General features: G+C 44.8%; 1 protein-coding gene across 1 annotated transcript; it reads right to left on the bottom strand.

Moving 5' to 3' along the window:
• Positions 1-349: 349 nt before the first annotated feature.
• LOC144733225 (E3 ubiquitin-protein ligase TRIM11-like) lies at positions 350-17857 on the bottom strand. The gene is made up of 6 exons (XM_078615019.1): positions 17209-17857; positions 16648-16743; positions 10662-10895; positions 9783-9805; positions 9326-9429; positions 350-1053 (listed from the first exon to the last, which is right to left on the bottom strand). The coding sequence occupies exons 1-6, from the start codon at positions 17764-17766 to the stop codon at positions 503-505; spliced, it is 1566 nt and encodes a 521-aa protein (XP_078471145.1). The 5' UTR covers positions 17767-17857; the 3' UTR covers positions 350-502.
• Between the last annotated feature and the right edge of the window lie 1148 nt (positions 17858-19005).

Below are 19005 nucleotides of genomic sequence, written 5' to 3'. Positions count from 1 at the left end.
TGGTGTTGGTGAACCGCGCATGGTCCTCCCCTAGGTCGACTCAGCCTGAAAAAAGAGTTCCTGGTACGGTGTGTAAACATCACCACTGGGAGACAAAGGCGGCCGGGCGTGGTGTTGGCCACCCACCACCTAGTGTGCTATGCCGGCCTTCATAGGGGCCGTTTATAAATGACGTCACGCGATTTTTGACCCCCCCCCCCCCTTCATCACACGGCGTCACAAAAAGTCAGACCCCCCCTCAAATATGACGTCACAAAGTTCTATATTTATTTAAAGTTACTCATTTTGACATGACGTCACATTTCTCAACCCCCCCCCCCCATCGTCACAAATATTTGCCCCCCCCCCAGGTACGTGACGTCATTTATGGACGGCCCCATAGGTGCTCGCTAACAGCACTTGCCCCAACAGCCTGTGAAGGCTGCACGGGGGGATCTGTGTCTTTGTGTGCGTGAGTCTGTGCGTTGTGCCCGTTTCTCTGCGCTGCTCACACTCCGTGCTCTCAGCACGCACGACTCAGATCCAGAATCCTCACTGAGTCACCATCATCACAATACACATACAGTGCGGGGTAGAGCGGTTGACGAAACGAGTGGTGGACGGAATGCAGCAGCTCCATGGAGTCGGCGCGGTAAAACGACAGCAGCCCCGCCTCCCAGTGCAGGTGACACCCGACTTTCCGGGGAGGATCCCTCACCGGCACTGAGGTCAATACACCGCCATGACGCACTGAGCAGCTGTTGTTGTCTTTATATAAAACCCAGGATGAGTCGTTCAGTCCCAGGCTGCACTCTTTACCACGCCCTTTCCGTGCGATCGTCCCGTACGCGACTCCAACCCAACAGCCCCACGCCACACCCCCCACGTCCACCTCCCAGTAGTGCTGACCCGACGAGAAGCTCTCGGAGCACAGGGCTTGTGCATAGCCATCAAAGCGGTGCGGGTGATCGGGGCGAGCCTGGGAGACAGCGGTCAGCGTCACCGTCCTGAGGTCCGAGGAAATCTGGAGGTTGTTGTTGACCGAGTTGGGGTCCACAGTCGGTGAGCGTCCGTCTGCAGTAACGATAATCACAGTAGCCGTGTAACAACAGCACCACTATAACAACAGCACTCGTGCACTAACACGCACGCACACTACAATAGAGCAATTCATAATGAGCATTGTTATACAACGTTGTAATGCGTAGCTGTCGGTGTGATGAGATGTAACAGGCACTTTGTCAATCCACTGCTGGATGAGGGCCTCTCTACGCCGTGCGGGTCGCGGGGGATATTTGACCATACTTCACCACGCCGGTCACCGCGCGTTGGTGAAGGCAGGCGGCGCAGCTGGCGAGAGCACAGAAGTACAGTACAGCGGTGCGTTTGTCTGCCCCGCCATCTACATTTTTAAAAGTCGAGCTTCAGTTCAATATTCACTGTGTAATAGATGTAAAACATGTGATGATACCATCAAAATGTGAACTGCTCTATGTATTCTAATGCAAACATAGAGCAATTGTTAAGTTTTTTCGGTAAAGTCACGTAGGTAAAATAATAATAATAAAATAATAAGTGATACAGTAAATTTAGCTGTGACGGTCCCACGTGAAGACGGAGACTTGTGTTACCTCCGAAACGTCGTGATTTAATTGAGTTATTTTCATTTATTATTATTTTATTTATTTTTACCTACGTGACTTTACCGAAACAACCTAAGAGTATGAATCCTTGCAGTCACGAAAGCTTCAAATCTAGAATTAATTGTTAAATTAAATCAATAAAGTTCTAATAATAAAAAATAAAACATTCCAATAAGAAAGTAATAGGACTTTTCAAAAATCGCAGCCTTTGCAATTTGCTAATCGCATTGTCTCAAATTGCGACTTCGATTTGAAATCGATTCATCGTTCAGCCCCACTGTGCGGAAGTGTCCGTGGGAGGCAGTGGATCACAGCAGCAGCAGCAGCGTGGATATCAACACCGCCGCAGCGTCTCTGTGTGTGTACAACAAACACAAACATCTCCCGTGTGTCACCTTTCACAGACTGTAGGGGCAAGTGGTGTTGGTGAGCACCTGTGAAGGCCGACACGGCACACGAGGTGGGTGTGATAGTGTAGTGATGTACACTCGTGTGTGTGTGATAGTGTAGTGATGTACACTCTGTGTGTGATAGTATAGTGATGTCCACTCTGTGTGTGTTAGTGTAGTGATGTACACGTGTGTGTGTGATAATGTAGTGATGTACACGTGTGTGTGTGATAATGTAGTGATGTACATTCGTGTGTGTGTGTGATAGTGTAGTGATGTACACTCGTGTGTGTGTGATAGTGTAGTGATGTACATTCGTGTGTGTGTGATAGTGTAGTGATGTACACTCGTGTGTGTGTGTGATAGTGTGGTTATGTACACTGTGTGCGTGTGATAGTGTAGTGATGTACACTCGTGTGTGTGTGATAGTGTAGTGATGTACACTCGTGTGTGTGTGATAGTGTAGTGATGTACACTCGTGTGTGTGTGTGATAGTGTAGTGATGCACACTCGTGTGTGTGTGATAGTGTAGTGATGTACACTCGTGTGTGTGTGTGTGTGATAGTGTAGTGATGTACACTCGTGTGTGTGTGTGTGTGATAGTGTAGTGATGTACACTCGTGTGTGTGTGATAGTGTAGTGATGTACACTCGTGTGTGTGTGATAGTGTAGTGATGTACACTCGTGTGTGTGTGTGTGTGTGATAGTGTAGTGATGTACACTCGTGTGTGTGATAGTGTAGTGATGTACACTCGTGTGTGATAGTGTAGTGATGTACACTGTGTGTGATAGTGTAGTGATGTACACTGTGTGTGTGATAGTGTAGTGATGTACACTCGTGTGTGTGTGTGATAGTGTAGTGATGTACACTCGTGTGTGTGTGTGATAGTGTAGTGATGTACACTCGTGTGTGTGTGATAGTGTAGTGATGTACACTCGTGTGTGTGTGATAGTGTAGTGATGTACACTCGTGTGTGTGATAGTGTAGTGATGTACACTCGTGTGTGTGTAGTGATGTACACTCGTGTGTGTGTGATAGTGTAGTGATGTACACTCGTGTGTGTGTGTGATAGTGTAGTGATGTACACTCGTGTGTGTGTGATAGTGTAGTGATGTACACTCGTGTGTGTGTGATGGTGTAGTGATGTACACTCGAGTGTGTGTGTGTGATAGTGTGGTGATGTACACTCGTGTGTGTGATAGTGTAGTGATGTACACTCGTGTGTGTGTGATAGTGATGTACACTCGTTTGTGTGTGTGTGTGATAGTGTAGTGATGTTCACTCGAGTGTGTGTGTGTGTGATAGTGTAGTGATGTACAATCGTCTGTGTGTGTGATAGTGTAGTGATGTACACTCGTGTGTGTGTGTGTGTGATAGTGTAGTGATGTACACTCGTGTGTGTGTGTGATAGTGTAGTGATGTACACTCGTGTGTGTGTGTGTGTGATAGTGTAGTGATGTACACTCGTGTGTGTGTGTGTGAGATAGTGTAGTGATGTACACTCGTGTGTGTGTGTGTGATAGTGTAGTGATGTACACTCGTGTGTGTGATAGTGTCGTGATGGACACTCGTGTGTGTGTGTGTGTGATAGTGTAGTGATGTAGATTTGAAGCTTTCGTGACTGCAAGGAATCATATTTTTAGGTTTTTTCGGTAAAGTCACGTAGGTAAAACATCAAAATTAATGAAAATGAAATAAAATAAAACAAAAATCACGACGTTTCGGAGGCAACACAAGTCTCCGTCATCAGGTGGGACCGTCACAGCCAGATTAGCTGCATCAAGTGAGGCAATGATTCAAGATGTAATCCCTTATAAGCAAGTTGAAGGGGGGAGGATACTCTGACCGTACTATCCGCCAAGCTGTCTCTCCCACCACACAGAAACAGCCACATGAAACTCCGACCAAAACCATCACGTTACCATACATAGCAGGCGTGACCAAAAAGATCTCCAAAATTCTAAACAAACATAAGATCCAAGTCCGATTCAGTACAGTGCATCAAATCCGTGATCTGATTCCATCTGTGAAGGATGTCGTTCCTGACTTACAGTATCCTGGAGTCTACAAATTGAGTTGCATTTGTGGTGATTGCTACATTGGAGAAACGAAACGTCATGTTTCTGATCGTGTCCGCGAGCACAAGTCAGATCTGAAACACGGCAGAACTGATTCTTCTGCCGTTGCCGATCATTGCTACAACTCGGTGGGCTCTCATGAAATTGTCTTTTCCGAGACCAAGGTTCTCTGCAAACCTCCCGGATACCATCAAAGGTTTGTACACGAAGCCATACAAATATACAAACACAGACATAATTTCAACCGTGATGATGGGTACAAACTAAGTAATCATTGGAAAGATGTTATCAACCACGCAAAAAAGACTTAATTACACTTTATTGGACCTTCTTATCTGACAGGCACTATTTTATTTTACTTTACCGAGTGTTAACATCCCCAGTTATTTTTAACAGTACTCTCTTCATTGTTCAGCCAGCATTGGTATAAACATGGGCATTTTCGTTCCTTTGTTCTATCATGTGTATCAGACCTCCCCTCCCCCTCTCTGTCCATTGTGTTGGCGTGTGCAGCAACCGCGTCCAAGCCGTCGCCAACTTTTTGTTGGCTCCCTCCCCCTCCCGCCCCCCTCCCTCCCGATACGTTCCATTCATTGGCTACCACATTCTGATGAACTCCCCCCCCCCCCTCTCCTCCCCCCTTCAACTTGCTTATAAGGGATTACATCTTGAATCATTGCCTCACTTGATGCAGCTAATCTGGCTGTGACGGTCCCACCTGATGATGGAGACTTGTGTTGCCTCCGAAACGTCGTGATTTCTGTTTTATTTTATTTTATTTTCATTAATTTTGATGTTTTACCTATGTGACTTTACCGAAAAAACCTAAAAATATGTAGTGATGTACACTCGTGTGTGTGTGTGATAGTGTAGTGATGTACACTCGTGTGTGTGATAGTGTAGTGATGTACAGTCGTGTGTGTGATAGTGTAGTGATGTACACTCGTGTGTGTGTGATAGTGTAGTGATGTACACTCGTGTGTGTGTGATAGTGTAGTGATGTACACTCGTGTGTGTGATAGTGTCGTGATGGACACTCGTGTGTGTGTGTGATAGTGTAGTGATGTATACTGTGTGTGTGTGATAGTGTAGTGATGTACACTCGTGTGTGTGTGTGATAGTGTAGTGATGTACACTCGTGTGTGTGTGTGATAGTGTAGTGATGTACACTGGTGTGTGTGTGATAGTGTAGTGATGTACACTGTGTGTGTGTGAGATAGTGTAGTGATGTACAGTCGTGTGTGTGTGTAATAGTGTAGTGATGTACACTCGTGTGTGTGTGATAGTGTAGTGATGTACACTCGTGTGTGTGTGTGTGTGATAGTGTAGTGATGTACACTCGTGTGTGTGTGTGATAGTGTAGTGATGTACACTCGTGTGTTTGATAGTGTAGTGATGTACACTCGTGTGTGTGATAGTGTCGTGATGTACACTCGTGTGTGTGTGTGATAGTGTAGTGATGTACACTCGTGTGTGTGATAGTGTCGGGATGTACACTCGTGTGTGTGTGTGATAGTGTAGTGATGTACACTCGTGTGTGTGTGTGTGTGTGTGATAGTGTAGTGATGTACACTCGTGTGTGTGATAGTGTAGTGATGTACACTCGTGTGTGTGTGTGTGATAGTGTTGTGATGTACACTCGTGTGTGTGTGTGATAGTGTAGTGATGTACACGTGTGTGTGTGTGTGTGATAGTGTAGTGATGTACATTCGTGTGTGTGTGTGTGTGATAGTGTAGTGATGTACACTCGTGTGTGTGTGTGATAGTGTAGTGATGTACACTCGTGTGTGTGTGTGTGTGTGATAGTGTAGTGATGTACACTCGTGTGTGTGTGTGTGTGTGATAGTGTAGTGATGTACACTGTGTGTGTGTGTTAGTGTAGTGATGTACACTCGTGTGTGTGTGTGTGTGATAGTGTAGTAATGTACACTCGTGTGTGTGTGTTAGTGCAGTGATGTACACTCGTGTGTGTGTGTGATGGTGTAGTGATGTACACTCGTGTGTGTGTGTGTGTGATAGTGTAGTAATGTACACTCGTGTGTGTGTGTTAGTGCAGTGATGTACACTCGTGTGTGTGTGTGATAGTGTAGTGATGTACACGTGTGTGTGTGTGTGATAGTGTAGTGATGTACATTCGTGTGTGTGTGTGTGTGTGTGATGGTGTAGTGATGTACACTCGTGTGTGTGTGTGTGTGATAGTGTAGTGATGTACACTCGTGTGTGTGTGTTAGTGTAGTGATGTACACTCGTGTGTGTGTGTGTGATAGTGTAGTGATGTACACTCGTGTGTGTGTGTGTGTGATCGTGTAGTGATGTACACGTGTGTGTGTGTGATAGTGTAGGGATGTACACTCGTGTGTGTGTGTGATCGTGTAGTGATGTACACTCGTGTGTGTGTGTGATAGTGTAGTGATGTACACTCGTGTGTGTGTGTGTGATCGTGTAGTGATGTACACTCGTGTGTGTGTGTGATCGTGTAGTGATGTACACTCGTGTGTGTGTGTGATAGTGTAGTGATGTACACTCGTGTGTGTGTGTGTGTGATAGTGTATTAATGTACACTTGTGTGTGTGATAGTGTAGTGATGTACACTCGTGTGTGTGTGTAATGGTGTAGGATGTACACTCGTGTGTGTGATTGTGTAGTGATGTACACTCGTGTGTGCATTTATTTTAATTTATGTATGCATTTTAGTAATGTGTTAAATCTAATTTTATACAACCCCATTAATGTATATCATGCCATATTAAATATAATTTCTTATACTCTGGAACGGATTATTTCCTTTTCCTTTATTTCTTATAGGAAAAATTCGTTTGGTATACGTCATTTTCGGTATAAGTCCTAGCTTCTGGAACGAATTAACGACACATACCGAGGTACCACTATAAACTGAAACTGGTGGGCTTAAGGGTCCTGTATTTATACTACTTTTTTATTACTGGAAAGTTCTTGAATGTTCTAGAAGTTACTACAAGTTTCTACTCAGCACTGAATCTATCTGGAATTCCCATTGAAAATGTGTAAATTTCAAAATATCACTGTCCTGGTCACAAAAGCAAAGTTTGTGGGGAATAATAGCCAGTTTGTGGGGAATAATAGCCATTTTGTGTACTTTTGAGGCATAAGCAATTATAAAATAACACTTACTACCCATGGACAATTTTTATTTATTACACAGTGTAATGAATCTTAATAATATCAGCCACAGCCTGTATGTGTCAAAGGCTCAGTGCCGTTGATGCTGAGAGCTTCAGACTTTAACACGGAACCCTAAGAATCCTAACTGTGTCTGAGTCTGTGTCACGCTGCCTCAAGCACTAATAATGAATCCTAAGAATTCTAGATTTGAAGCTTTCGTGACTGCAAGCAATCATATTCTTAGGTTTTTTTGGTAAAGTCACGTAGGTAAAACATCAAAATTAATGAAAAAAAAATCTTACGCATCACTACAGTGATGTAGTCTAGGTAAAACATCAAAATTAATGAAAAAAAAAATCTTTTTTATTTTATTTTCATTAATTTTGATGTTTTACCTACGTGACTTTACCGAAAAAACCTAAGAATATGAATCCTAAGAATATCAGCCATAGTGTCTCTGTGTAAAACACTCACACGCAGAATAGCAATAGCATCCTCACTCAATTATACACACGTGTAGGGTTAATAGAGCTCATGTAATACTACTTTACACTCGTGTGTGTGCTGTATGTGAGCGTAGAGGTATTGCAATACATGGGCAATATAAATGTATCTGTTTGCACAGTGATACACGCGGTCAGCCACAGCGATAGCCCAGTCTGGCTCTGTGAGCCTCGGGTATTTACATAGAACCCCAATAATCCTTAAGATGCCTTAGTAGGGATATAGCAGCCTCAAGCATTATTAATGAATAATGAGAATCCTTAGGCTGCCTTAGTCTGGATATGAGCCTACATCATTAACAATGAATCTTACGCATCACTACAGTGATGTAGTCTGGCTCGAGTCTGATGATGACATCCATTACAGAGAAGACTTATACTCGTAGTTTCATCTGCTACAATGGTTACTTTGGCCAACAGCATCCTTACTGGATAATACACGCCTGTAAGATCAATGGAGCGTATGTAATAGTGAAATACACTCGTGTGTGTGCTATATATTATTATCTAATTAATACATTACAGTCGTAATGGTGATGTTTGCACGTGCCGTGTATTAATAGACAAGGTTGACCAAGATTATGCCTTAATCTCGCTCTGTGAGCCTCAGCCATTAACTGGGGAACCTAAGAATACTTAAAATGCCTTAGTTTCACTCTCTGAGCATCAAGCTGTTGACATGAAGCCTAAAAATCTTCAACGTGTCTTAGTCTGGATGTATGATCCTTGGGCATTACCAATCAACCCTAAGTTTATATAATCCATAAGAGGTTTTTTTGGGGTTAGATCGCGTAAATATATAAATGTGTCGTTAAACCTGCCACTACCCGACACAGACAACTAGTAAGGGTTGTCACGTAAACAGAACATGCCAATTCGTCACTAGTACAGCACTCCGGTGTGTTGGAGAGCCAAGCCACAACATTATTTAAATTTATATTGATGTAGTTATAAAAGCCATTTCACCATATGAATTCTGCAGGCCGCCTTTGTGTCCGCAGTGCTGATGCTTACAGTACGTACCCGGTACTCGTTTAAGCCAAGGGTTCATCGGGGAGAGGCTCAGAATTGGTTCTGAATCCACTCACCATTGATGATAGCCATGGCCGTGAGTCACGTGTAGGTGGCCATGTTTGTAGCTCAGTGCACAGAGCATCCCATCATCATTGCACATCCGTACTCACTCTCGCTCATCTACACATACGCATACAAACAGACACAATTACAAGACCCCCCGTATAGCCCAAACAGGCTGTGGGGCAAGAATTGTTAGCGAGTGACACTTCAAGGCCGGTATGGAACATGAGGGGGTGGGTGGCCAGCACCACGTCAGGCCGCCTTTGTCTCCCAAGTGGCAGTTTTTACACACTACACCAGGTAGTCATTTGATGCTGAGTCGACCTAGGGGAGGCTCATGACCGGTTCAGAAAATTGTCACTGGTGTTGGCTGTGAACGGGAATCGAATTTGTGTTGCCAGGTTCATATTGTAGCACGTTAACCACTATGCCACCGCTCCGCAACATACACACAAGACACAATTACACGCACAATAACACACACACACAGGTGGTAAGAGTCCGTGGAACTCACACATGAATGCCAGCAGGTTGACCACAGCTCCCTGCAGGGCGCTGATCGTGGCGATGTCTTTTTTGCTGGGACATGAGGGTGGATCTCCCTTCTGAGCGTCTCTCCTGTGAGACAAAAACCAGCAGTGAGACACACAGCATCATTACGCACAGCATAATCACACACAGCATCAGCATACACAGTATCATACTACACATCATCACACACAACATCATCACCCACCATCATCACACATGGCATTATCACACACGGCATCACAAACGGCAACATTGCGCATAGCATCACAGCACACATCACACAACCCTCGTCTTACACAGCATCATGCCACACATCATCACACAACATAACACAGCATCATCACACATCATCATCATCACACATAATCATCATTACTCAGCCCATGTTCCACACAAGGCGTCACCCCGTGTGTTAATCTGTGCAAGTTCATAGTCCATACCGGTTTGTCTCTTTCAGGTGAACCTGCAGGAGTCAGACACAGGGGGCGTGAGTCAGTTCACTTCCAGCCACGTTAACCACACGGTGATTGGTAGACGCGATGAGGCTGCACTCAGACATTCGCGTGGCCTAGTGTTGTTGGCTGTAATCAAGACAAAGCCATGGATGCATTAGGACTCAATGATTCTCATCAGCAAGGTGTGGCCTCTAAAACTGTTGCCACTCGGTACCTGATGTCATGGCAAGAGGCGTCCGTGGCACTTGACATCGAGTTGCAGTGATTGTGAACCAACATTCAAAATAATGATCCACTGCGAGCGTGAATTACAACCAGAGCGTGGTGTTACCAGAGGCCATAATTTAGCAGGGTGAACATTTGTTGAGGCAAGCAATCTCGGGATTTGTTTCAACTTTCAAAGACTCATCAGCAGTCAATGCTGAAATATAACTGCTTCTGGCTTTCCTGATGTTAAAAGCCCTTCCGTGTTCAGCATTACTAATGGTTGGTATACATTTGGTAAAATGAAATTTTTAACGTAGTGTCAAGTGGCCTCAATCTGATGTTCATTACAGGATGATGCGGTTACAATTTGTAATGCCAATGTCTGCATATATTACCAACCAATTAACTCGATGAATTTGTGTTAATAGTTTTTCTTTTATTTTGAAATTCAGCACTAGTTTATATTTTTATTACAATATACAAATCCAAGTTGGTGAACTTGACTCTACATTTACTTTCAGAACCCATGGGCTATATGTTGTCTTGACAATGGAAGTGGCGTTATCTTGTGTTTTGTGTTGCAACGCATCTGCCAAGTTTACAAACGTAATGAACACGTGAAGTGGGGCACTCGCCCTGGATCCCTGAGTGCTCTACCTGCAGGAACGTGAGCGAGTCCCTCTCCTCCTGCAGAGTGCGCAGGCGCGTGGCTGCTGCCTGGAGCTCGCTGATCTCGCGCTCGTAATGAGCGATGTTCTTCTCGATCCGGGACAGCAGCTTGCCCCCCTTCACATCCACGCGATCCAGAGCTGTCTTCTCATCTTCATCCAGCGTCGCCCTCATACGGGTGAACTCGCCTGAGATGCGAGCCTTGGTCTGGACCATGGAATCCTGCAAGGGGCATGCGATGGATTATATACATTCATATTCCATGCTGTTAAGACAAAAGCCACATTGTTTTCCGGTTACTCCAAACCTATTTTTCCCTGCCTTCACGTTATGTCTTTGGACTCACATCCCATTGAACAGGTCGATAACTTTAGGTATCTATGTGCTATCTTGCCCTTCAAATTGATCATATCGTTTAATAAACAAAATCTTCTATATAAATAAACATTGTCTCACCTCGGCTCCAACTTTATATAGTCCAAGCTGCCATCCTCCCCATCTTTGACTCCTGTGAAATCATCGACTGCCTAGCCTCTTGTTCCATTATACCTCCTGGCTGCCCACTTTCACCTTGATGCCTCCATATCAATACATTAGTGCAACCTCTGTATCACCAATTTCCCCCCTGGATTTGTTTAGAGACCACCACTGGGCTGTCTTCATCCTAAGATTCCTTATAAACAAATACGCCAAGTATGTAAGGACCTCCTAAATCTACAAATTCCCAGTCGCAACCACAATAAGTATCTCCCTGTTCTCTCTAAAATGACCATATATTAAAACTAGATTCTGTGACGCGTCCTTCCACGCTGCTGTTACTACCCCGCGTTACTAGCGTGTCCTTGCCTCAGCCTAGGCTGGGCTCCCTCCCCAGCCTCAAACACGATTAGAGGGCTGCGTGATGAGATATGAACCAGTGCTGGACTCTACCTTCACAAACCTGCACTGACCCACGCAACTAAGTATGGCCAACTAGCCTCAATGATCAACACGATGTTGTGGAATCTTCGTCCAGAAGTGTATTGGTGAGGATCTGTAAATTATTTACCAAAACAGATAAGCACATGTTCTTGGTTCTTTCCGTAAAGATAAGCACATGATTCACCTTCTGCATAGATTAATCATTAAAAGTATTTTGTACACAATCTCTTTGCCCCATGGCCTTTTGGGACTGAATTATTTTATCAGTACTGGCAGACCTCGCTAAACGCTCAGTATGCTTCCTGAAGTGAGTGCTTATCGAATCAGCGCAAAAAATGGGTCATTATACTGTTGTATATATCAGGATGTGTTCCCGTCAGCGTTATTGCTTTCGGATGACCAATATATGAGGGCTTCATTGGAGTATAGGTAAAAGCACCAAAAATACAGATAGTAAACATTACTTAATGAATAAAAAATAATTATAATAACCTCATTAACTATGACATGCTGTGCATAATACTGTACTCCTGCTACCATGGCAGCAGTGGGAGACGAGGGTGGAGCAGCTGCTGCACTCCCAGTCTGGGGTCATTCTCAGAGAAGAGCTCCAGGACCTCTGTGAATTTAGCGGTGCCCTCAGTCTACATTTCTGTGACGAGGTATCTTTTAGATGGAGCCTGGAACTCTATCCTGGTCGAGTGAGTTCTCACCTCGCTAACATAAAAAAAATGGATTGTTATAATTTTTTTTTTTTATAAAAATCGTGATTATAGAATCATGGGGGGTGGGGTCTGGTTGGCTCAGCGTGCGTCACTCTCATTGGCTGAGCGAATGATTAGGGGTGGGTAAGTTTCCTAAGCCAGCACTGCTGCGTGTTCCCACTCGTAAGAGCTTTATACGAGACTAGCTGTACCCGATGAAACATTCACTGATCTAGCAGATCTTAATTAAACAGTCACGCATTTTTGTTACTCATATTTTTCAACAAAGATTGATATAAATACACAATTGCCATATTCTGGGTTTTTTTACCACACTAGATTAAGTGAATCACACGATATGACTCTTGATCGAGCTAGATATAATTGTATACTCTTTGGTTTTTTTCAGTAAAGTCACGTAGGTAAAAAATAAAATAAATTAAATCACGACGTTTCGGAGGCAACACAAGCTTCCATCTTCAGGTGGCAACGTCACAGCAAAATTACTGTATCAAGTGAAGTGATACAGTAATTTTGCTGTGACGGTGCCACCTGAAGACGGAAGCTTGTGCTGCCTCTGAAACGTCGTGATTTAATTTATTTTAATTTTATTTTTTACCTACGTGACTTTACTGAAAAAAAGACCCTTTCAGTCACGAAAACTTCAAATCTAGAAAAGATATAATTGTCCTTGACTAAAAACAGACATTTTTCATCAAACGTTTGACATTGTGACTTATTGATTGTAAATAAAAAAAGCCAATCGTATGGGGAATTGTTAGCGTATGAAACTGAATGTTAAATTAATATCTAATAGAATAAGTACCCTGTCGGAGGTTGCTCCATCGATCATTTTTGCTTCGATTATGCAAGTTTGTATTTGAGTAAGAGTAAGTCTTGTACCATTAAGTAGTCCTCACAATGACATTAGGTTTCTAAGGAGCATGATAACGGCTCCTACTTTAAGTTTCAGTTCATGAGAGGGCATTCCAGTTGGAGTAAGACTTTAACAATTCTTCCGGGATTGCAAGTTGATCAGCAGTATCATCACTCACAATAGTATCCACGCACTAGAAAAGCACTCAGCTCCATTGTTGAGATAAAAAAGTCTGCATTTGTAACATTCAATATTGCGCTTCATTTAAGCTGTTCAGGAGTAATCGTAGAAAAGTAAATGTCACCGTATAGTTGCGCAAATGTATCTTGATTTTCTGGATAACAGTGTGAGGGTAATGTTGCTGTATCGTCTGTCTTTCCATCAACAACGTCCAGGAGCTATTCCACAAGTTCCGTTTCACTTTCCAGAGCTCGCAAATTCTGTTTCAGCTTCAGCACCTGTAATTCTCCCCAGAAACGATGCTTCTTTATACAAGAGGCCGTGATCCACGTAAAGTAACCAGTAGGACTTGCCTCCAAATTGTTTACATTTAACTGTTCGATAACCCAATAAGCTATCAACAGCCTGGCATACTTGTGTGCTTCATCCCAGACAATTCGTTTCTATTGAACTATATTTGTGGCTTCGTGTTTGGCTTTATATTGCAAGTCAATGTTGCAGTTATTTTCAACGGGATTTTAGAGACTGAATGAGCAGATCAGCCTCCAGCTAATAGTTTTGCTGGTATTCCTGTTGACGCAACTGGTGTTGCTATATCCCCTTTACCTCTAATAGTAGAGTGACATAGTGCTGACTCTTGTACAGCAGCTGCAACTGTAGGTGGCCCGTTAGCACACACGTCGTTGAGCATATATGCGTAGGACTTGAGTTATAGCGCGCCACACATTCTCTTCCACTGTTGCTATGCGAGCGAGCAGAGTACAGTGGGGGGTATGTGAGGACAGTGTTGTTGTTGTGGGATTAGGTGAGGGGGTAGTTAAGTGTTGAGACAGGTGTTCGGGGTAGCCGGGGGGACACAGGCCAGCGATTGGCTAAGAGGGTAATTGGGTATTAGCTGGCATCGCGCTGGCGGCAAAAACAAGGTCACGTGAGACCGGGGACCAGGGGGCGAGTAATAAGCGGGGGGTTAAGATAGTTAATGGGGATTAATTCGTATGGGGATATAAACCACAACGCGACAGAGAACAGAAAGACAGCCGAGTACGAGTCCTACATATGCGTGTGTGCCGGTAGGGTGGAGGAACTGGGGCAAGGGTCACGGTAGACCTCGTGGGGAAGCCCCAAGAACCCTCTGGTGGGTTCGAGAAGGGAGGCGTGGCTAGGGCGGAGCCAAGCCGCGCTGAGGGGAATATAAGCAGCAGAGAGCGAGAGCTCCAGGCTGCCGGTTCTGGGAGTGGACTCGTCTCTTCGTCGTCGCTACCGCCTTCACCTGGGCATTGCGCGGCCGGACAGTAGTTTGCTGTCTCGATCGACGCCATCGGTGCAATGCGGCAGGGTCGTGTCTGGGCCGGGTTATGCGGCAGCATGGTCGTGAGAGAGGGAGCCGGAGTTGGTGGCATGAACACAACAACAATAAAAGGGGAGGACGGTGCCTCTTGCGACTACCCCGTCTCTGACTGAGTGTGTGCGACGCATGCCACCCGCACACACACACACAAGCCTCCAACAAGAAGGAAGAAGAGACCTATGACACTACACTTCGAAAGAGTGATAGATGCCATTCAGGAAAATAGCACGGGTAATATATATATGCAAGGAGACAGAATAAAGATTCGTGGACGACATAGATCTAATGGAAAATAAGACGCATAGTCCTGCAGCAAAGTGTTCATACGCTCAATAAGTTAGGAAAGGATGCAGGACTGAGGATTAACGTGAAAAAGACAAAGACAATGGTGTTCGGAAGGGAATACATTGAGAAATAAGTAATAATAGAAAGCAGCAAGATTGTGAATGTACTGTAAAGGAATTTGTATTCCTTGGGACGTCTACTGACATGGGACAATGACTGCACTAAAGACGCAATAAGAGCGATAATTGCAAAAGCAAAATGATTAATGGCAGGATTTAATAACATTCATATTATCACGATCTAACTCCAAAAAAAACTCTAATTTGGATAATAATAGTCGCAAAAGCCTAAGTGTTAACCTGGTGTAAATTATTATTACCATCACAAGGTGACTTGATGGAGGATATAAATCAATCTTTAGCAGGCCGGGGTGTAGCAATGCTCATGACACATTGCCAGCAACTCTGTCCTGGGTTACACACCATGCTGAGTGCAGGCCGCCTAGATTACAATGCCTGAGATCGGCCTCAATCGTGCGCGTTCAGGTCAGCCTCGGCCTGCCCCTGGGCCACCTCCAATCCTGAGCAAGGCCATCAATGATTGCACACAGTGCTCTGGTGGGATCATCCAATGTGTCAGCCCTGCAATGTGTCAACAGAGCCAGATCCTCCTGGCTGTGACTGCTTCAGACAGCAACTGTCATGCTGTTCATCGATGGACTCCGGTATTTGAGATACATTCGCAGAGTGAATGTGAAGTCTCCGTCGCAAGCAACACTGGTCAAAGGCGTCCAGTTCTCTATATGAGGATACGCCCTATTCTAGGTCATATATTTAGTTAGAATGTAAATCCATGCAGTTGATAACAAATAGGCTCAAACCCATTCCTTGCAGAAATGTTAAAAGTATACGCAATTGCATCTTTATCGGTTGCCTTATACCAGGAGTGGGGAACATTTTTTCTGCCAAGGGCCATTGGACATTTATAACATCATTCGCCGGCCATGCAAAAGTATCAACTTAAAGATTATTCCGTTATATTTGGTCAAAACATTTAATTTACTCACCCCTAATGTGATGGCTGGAACTGCCAAATGATTTCGCGAGTTTTATGCGGCCCGCGGGCCGGACGTTCCCCACCCCTGCCTTATATGCACAACACCAAGATTCAGTCATTAATACATCACAATGAATGCAAACTGAAATGCAAGTTAAACAAGTTTTAACATTCCATTACGTATGAATTTGTCTATTGTATACTTGGGTGTGTGATGAAACAGTTTTCCCTGCGTTCCCTGTCAAATATCTTCAAGTCAACTCTTGTGTTCTAGAATTAAAGAGCTAAGATTTTCTATGAAATTTTATCACAATCTTTATATCTTTTAAGTGTTAGTTTTTACTCCAATGCACTTTTATTTTATCAAACCCATAAAACGTCATTCGAGTTATCCCGTATACAGCTTTGCAGTGGTACTAAAAATAAACGTGTGTTATAAACGTTGCATTTTTAAATCCACATTCAAGCAGCAATATAAATAATGTATTACTATTTCCAATGATACTGAAGGCTCACTTGAATCTACGGAGTTGTCCTCATAGAGAGAGTCACAGACTTTACGCAGGGTGGAGGCCACGAGATTGCAGAGCCCACAGGTCGTACCTGCACGTCTTTGCGAGTGGCCTTCATCTGTCCCACAGATGCCTCCGCTTTCTTCCTCTTCTCATCCACCGCTCGCGTCTCTTCTCCGACTCTACTCTGTAAAAGACGAAGTCACCAGAGGGGACTCCACTCCTTGAGCGGCTCCCTCTCAGCCCCACTCCACACAGAGCCCTCCACAGTGACAGCTCTAGAATTGCCCACCAGAAGAGTGCCATGGAAGTCAGCCTGGACTGACTTAACAGTCTGTAAGCAAGAAGGCACAATGAAGAGAGAATGATAACTTCATGTTTTCTTTAATGCGATGTGGAAGTTGCGAATTTGTCAGCTCGTGTCCAGGTGTTGTAGAGGCCACAGCAGGGGACAGGGACATGATCGTTCAACACAATGGCTCTTCACTTCACGAGCAACGTCCAAACACGACCTTCCTCCAGCACGCCTCACTCAAAAAGCCTCGACCCACCCTCCTCCTGCACTCAAACTCCTGTCCCTTCCTTTCCCTGCCAAAACCGAATGGCTACCTTGAACTGAAGCAATCCCATTCTCACACACTGAGGTACTCACCTTCCGTGTCTCATGCTCATCCTCCAGTGTGACGGCATCATGCCTTCTATGTTCTCCGGTAATGGTACAGGTCATGCACACCAGGCTCGCGTCCTGCTTGCAGTAGAACATGAGCTCCTGTTTGTGCTTCTTGCATCTTCTTTCATCCAGGCTGACAATGGGAGCCACCAGGACGTGCTCCTTCAACTTGGGGTTTATTAGATGAGGCTTTAGGTGGGACTCACAGAAGGAAGTCTCACACCTGAGACAGGTCTTCACTGCACGAGTCTCCCCATCACCACAGGCGTCACAGAAGACAACTGCAGCCATCCTCTCTCCAACTCTGAGCTGCTCCACCAGGTTGGCGAGCGCCACGTTCCTCTTCAGCTGGGGCCGCTCAGGGAAGGCCGCTCGGCACTGCGGGCAACTGAAGCTGCTCGCTCTCTCCCAGGCACCGTCCAGACACCGGAGGCAGAACGAGTGTCCGCAGCTCAGCGTGGAGGGGCAGTCAAACGTGCGCAGGCAGATGGGGCAGCTCAGCTCACTGTCGACACAATCACTGGGAGACGCGCTCGCCATGGCCCATGGCTTCACTCGGACTCAGTCGCTCGCCGCGGCTCACAGAGGAGCTATCGCAGCAGCAGCTGCTCACACAGCGGAGACGAACAAGGAAATGAACTGACTTCACCTGCAGTTAAGTTATAAATACCTCGAGACACGCCCTGGAATGTTCCACACGGCGGCTGGGCTCACCTGTGTAGACGTGGCGGTACAGTCACGCACTGTGTAATAGCTAAAACTTACTTTTGTGTTTAGTTTGTTGTCCTTCCCCTGCACTTCGAATTAGCACGGTTGGCTACGTGCAGTGTGGAAGAAGTTCAACATACATAGCTTTGACTGGTCTCAAGTGATATAATATTTATACAAACAAAACCCAGCAGCAGCAGCCAGGGACGCAGCGATAATGGTTTGTCCCACAAGCTGATTGACCGGCTCGGGTCAGGCTGTGTGTATTGCACAATGCAACCGCACCTTGTACAAACATTCTGATGTAAAGGTTAACTTGTTTTTTTCCATCTGTGTCTTTATCCATTTTTTTCTTGCAAGGCCTGTTTGTTTAAGTTTCGCAGTCTGTAATCGTTTAACATCTTTATCAGCTAATATTTTAACAACTGGCTTTGTGCGTCCTCTGTTCATGTGTCAAATATGTTTTTGTTTTTTATTCCTACGACACCGTTTTATTCTGGGTGGACGGTGGTTGTATGTATGTTGAACTTCTTTCCCACCATACGTAGTCAACCGTGCTAATCGGAGGTATGTGAGTGGGTGGGTGGCGGTGGTTGAGCGAGTAAGTGGGGGGGTTATTTGGTGAGAGGGGAGACAGATGGGCAGGAGGATGGCGTGAGGGTGGGCGAGCAGGCGGTGAGGTAGGGCTGGAGGAAGGGTGGCTGGGAGGGCCTGCGGTCAGTGGTTACTTGGGTGGGTTGCCTCACGCATTACCACAGCGAACAGCCCCTGGCTAAACAAACATTGTGGTTCATTTAAGCTCATTATATGACTTTCACCGTCCATTTTCCTATTATGCGTAAAAAAATCGAGGATTTAAATCTTCATAACCTAAACAATATATATTCATCACCTATTGTTAATGTTAATATTTTACATCTTGGACTCGCTGAGTTTGGTCGATTCTATAAATAAAAAAACTATTTTTATTTTACCAGGTAAGGCCCACTGAGGTATATAGCTCTTTTCAGAAGCGGCCTGACCACAAATGATAGCTCACAGACGTGGCTTATTACGTGGACATTTTTCGCA

This window comes from Lampetra planeri, chromosome 45 (assembly GCF_965212315.1).
Source record: "Lampetra planeri chromosome 45, kcLamPlan1.2.h2, whole genome shotgun sequence".
In the NCBI taxonomy this organism is placed as follows: Eukaryota; Metazoa; Chordata; class Hyperoartia; order Petromyzontiformes; family Petromyzontidae; genus Lampetra; species Lampetra planeri.
The sequence above is the reverse complement of the archived record's forward strand: the minus strand, read 5'-3'. Positions and strand labels throughout refer to the sequence as shown.

Coding starts and splice junctions, on each gene's coding strand:
- LOC144733225 (XM_078615019.1), bottom strand. CDS start 17,766: ATGGCGAGCGCGTCTCCCAGTGATTGTGTCGACAGTGAGCTGAGCTGC. Junction 10,896..16,647: donor CCACTCGCAAAGACGTGCAG/GTACGACCTGTG, acceptor TGCCCCTTGCAG/GATTCCATGGTCCAGACCAA. Junction 9,806..10,661: donor ACTCGCTCACGTTCCTGCAG/GTAGAGCACTCA, acceptor TGACTCCTGCAG/GTTCACCTGAAAGAGACAAA.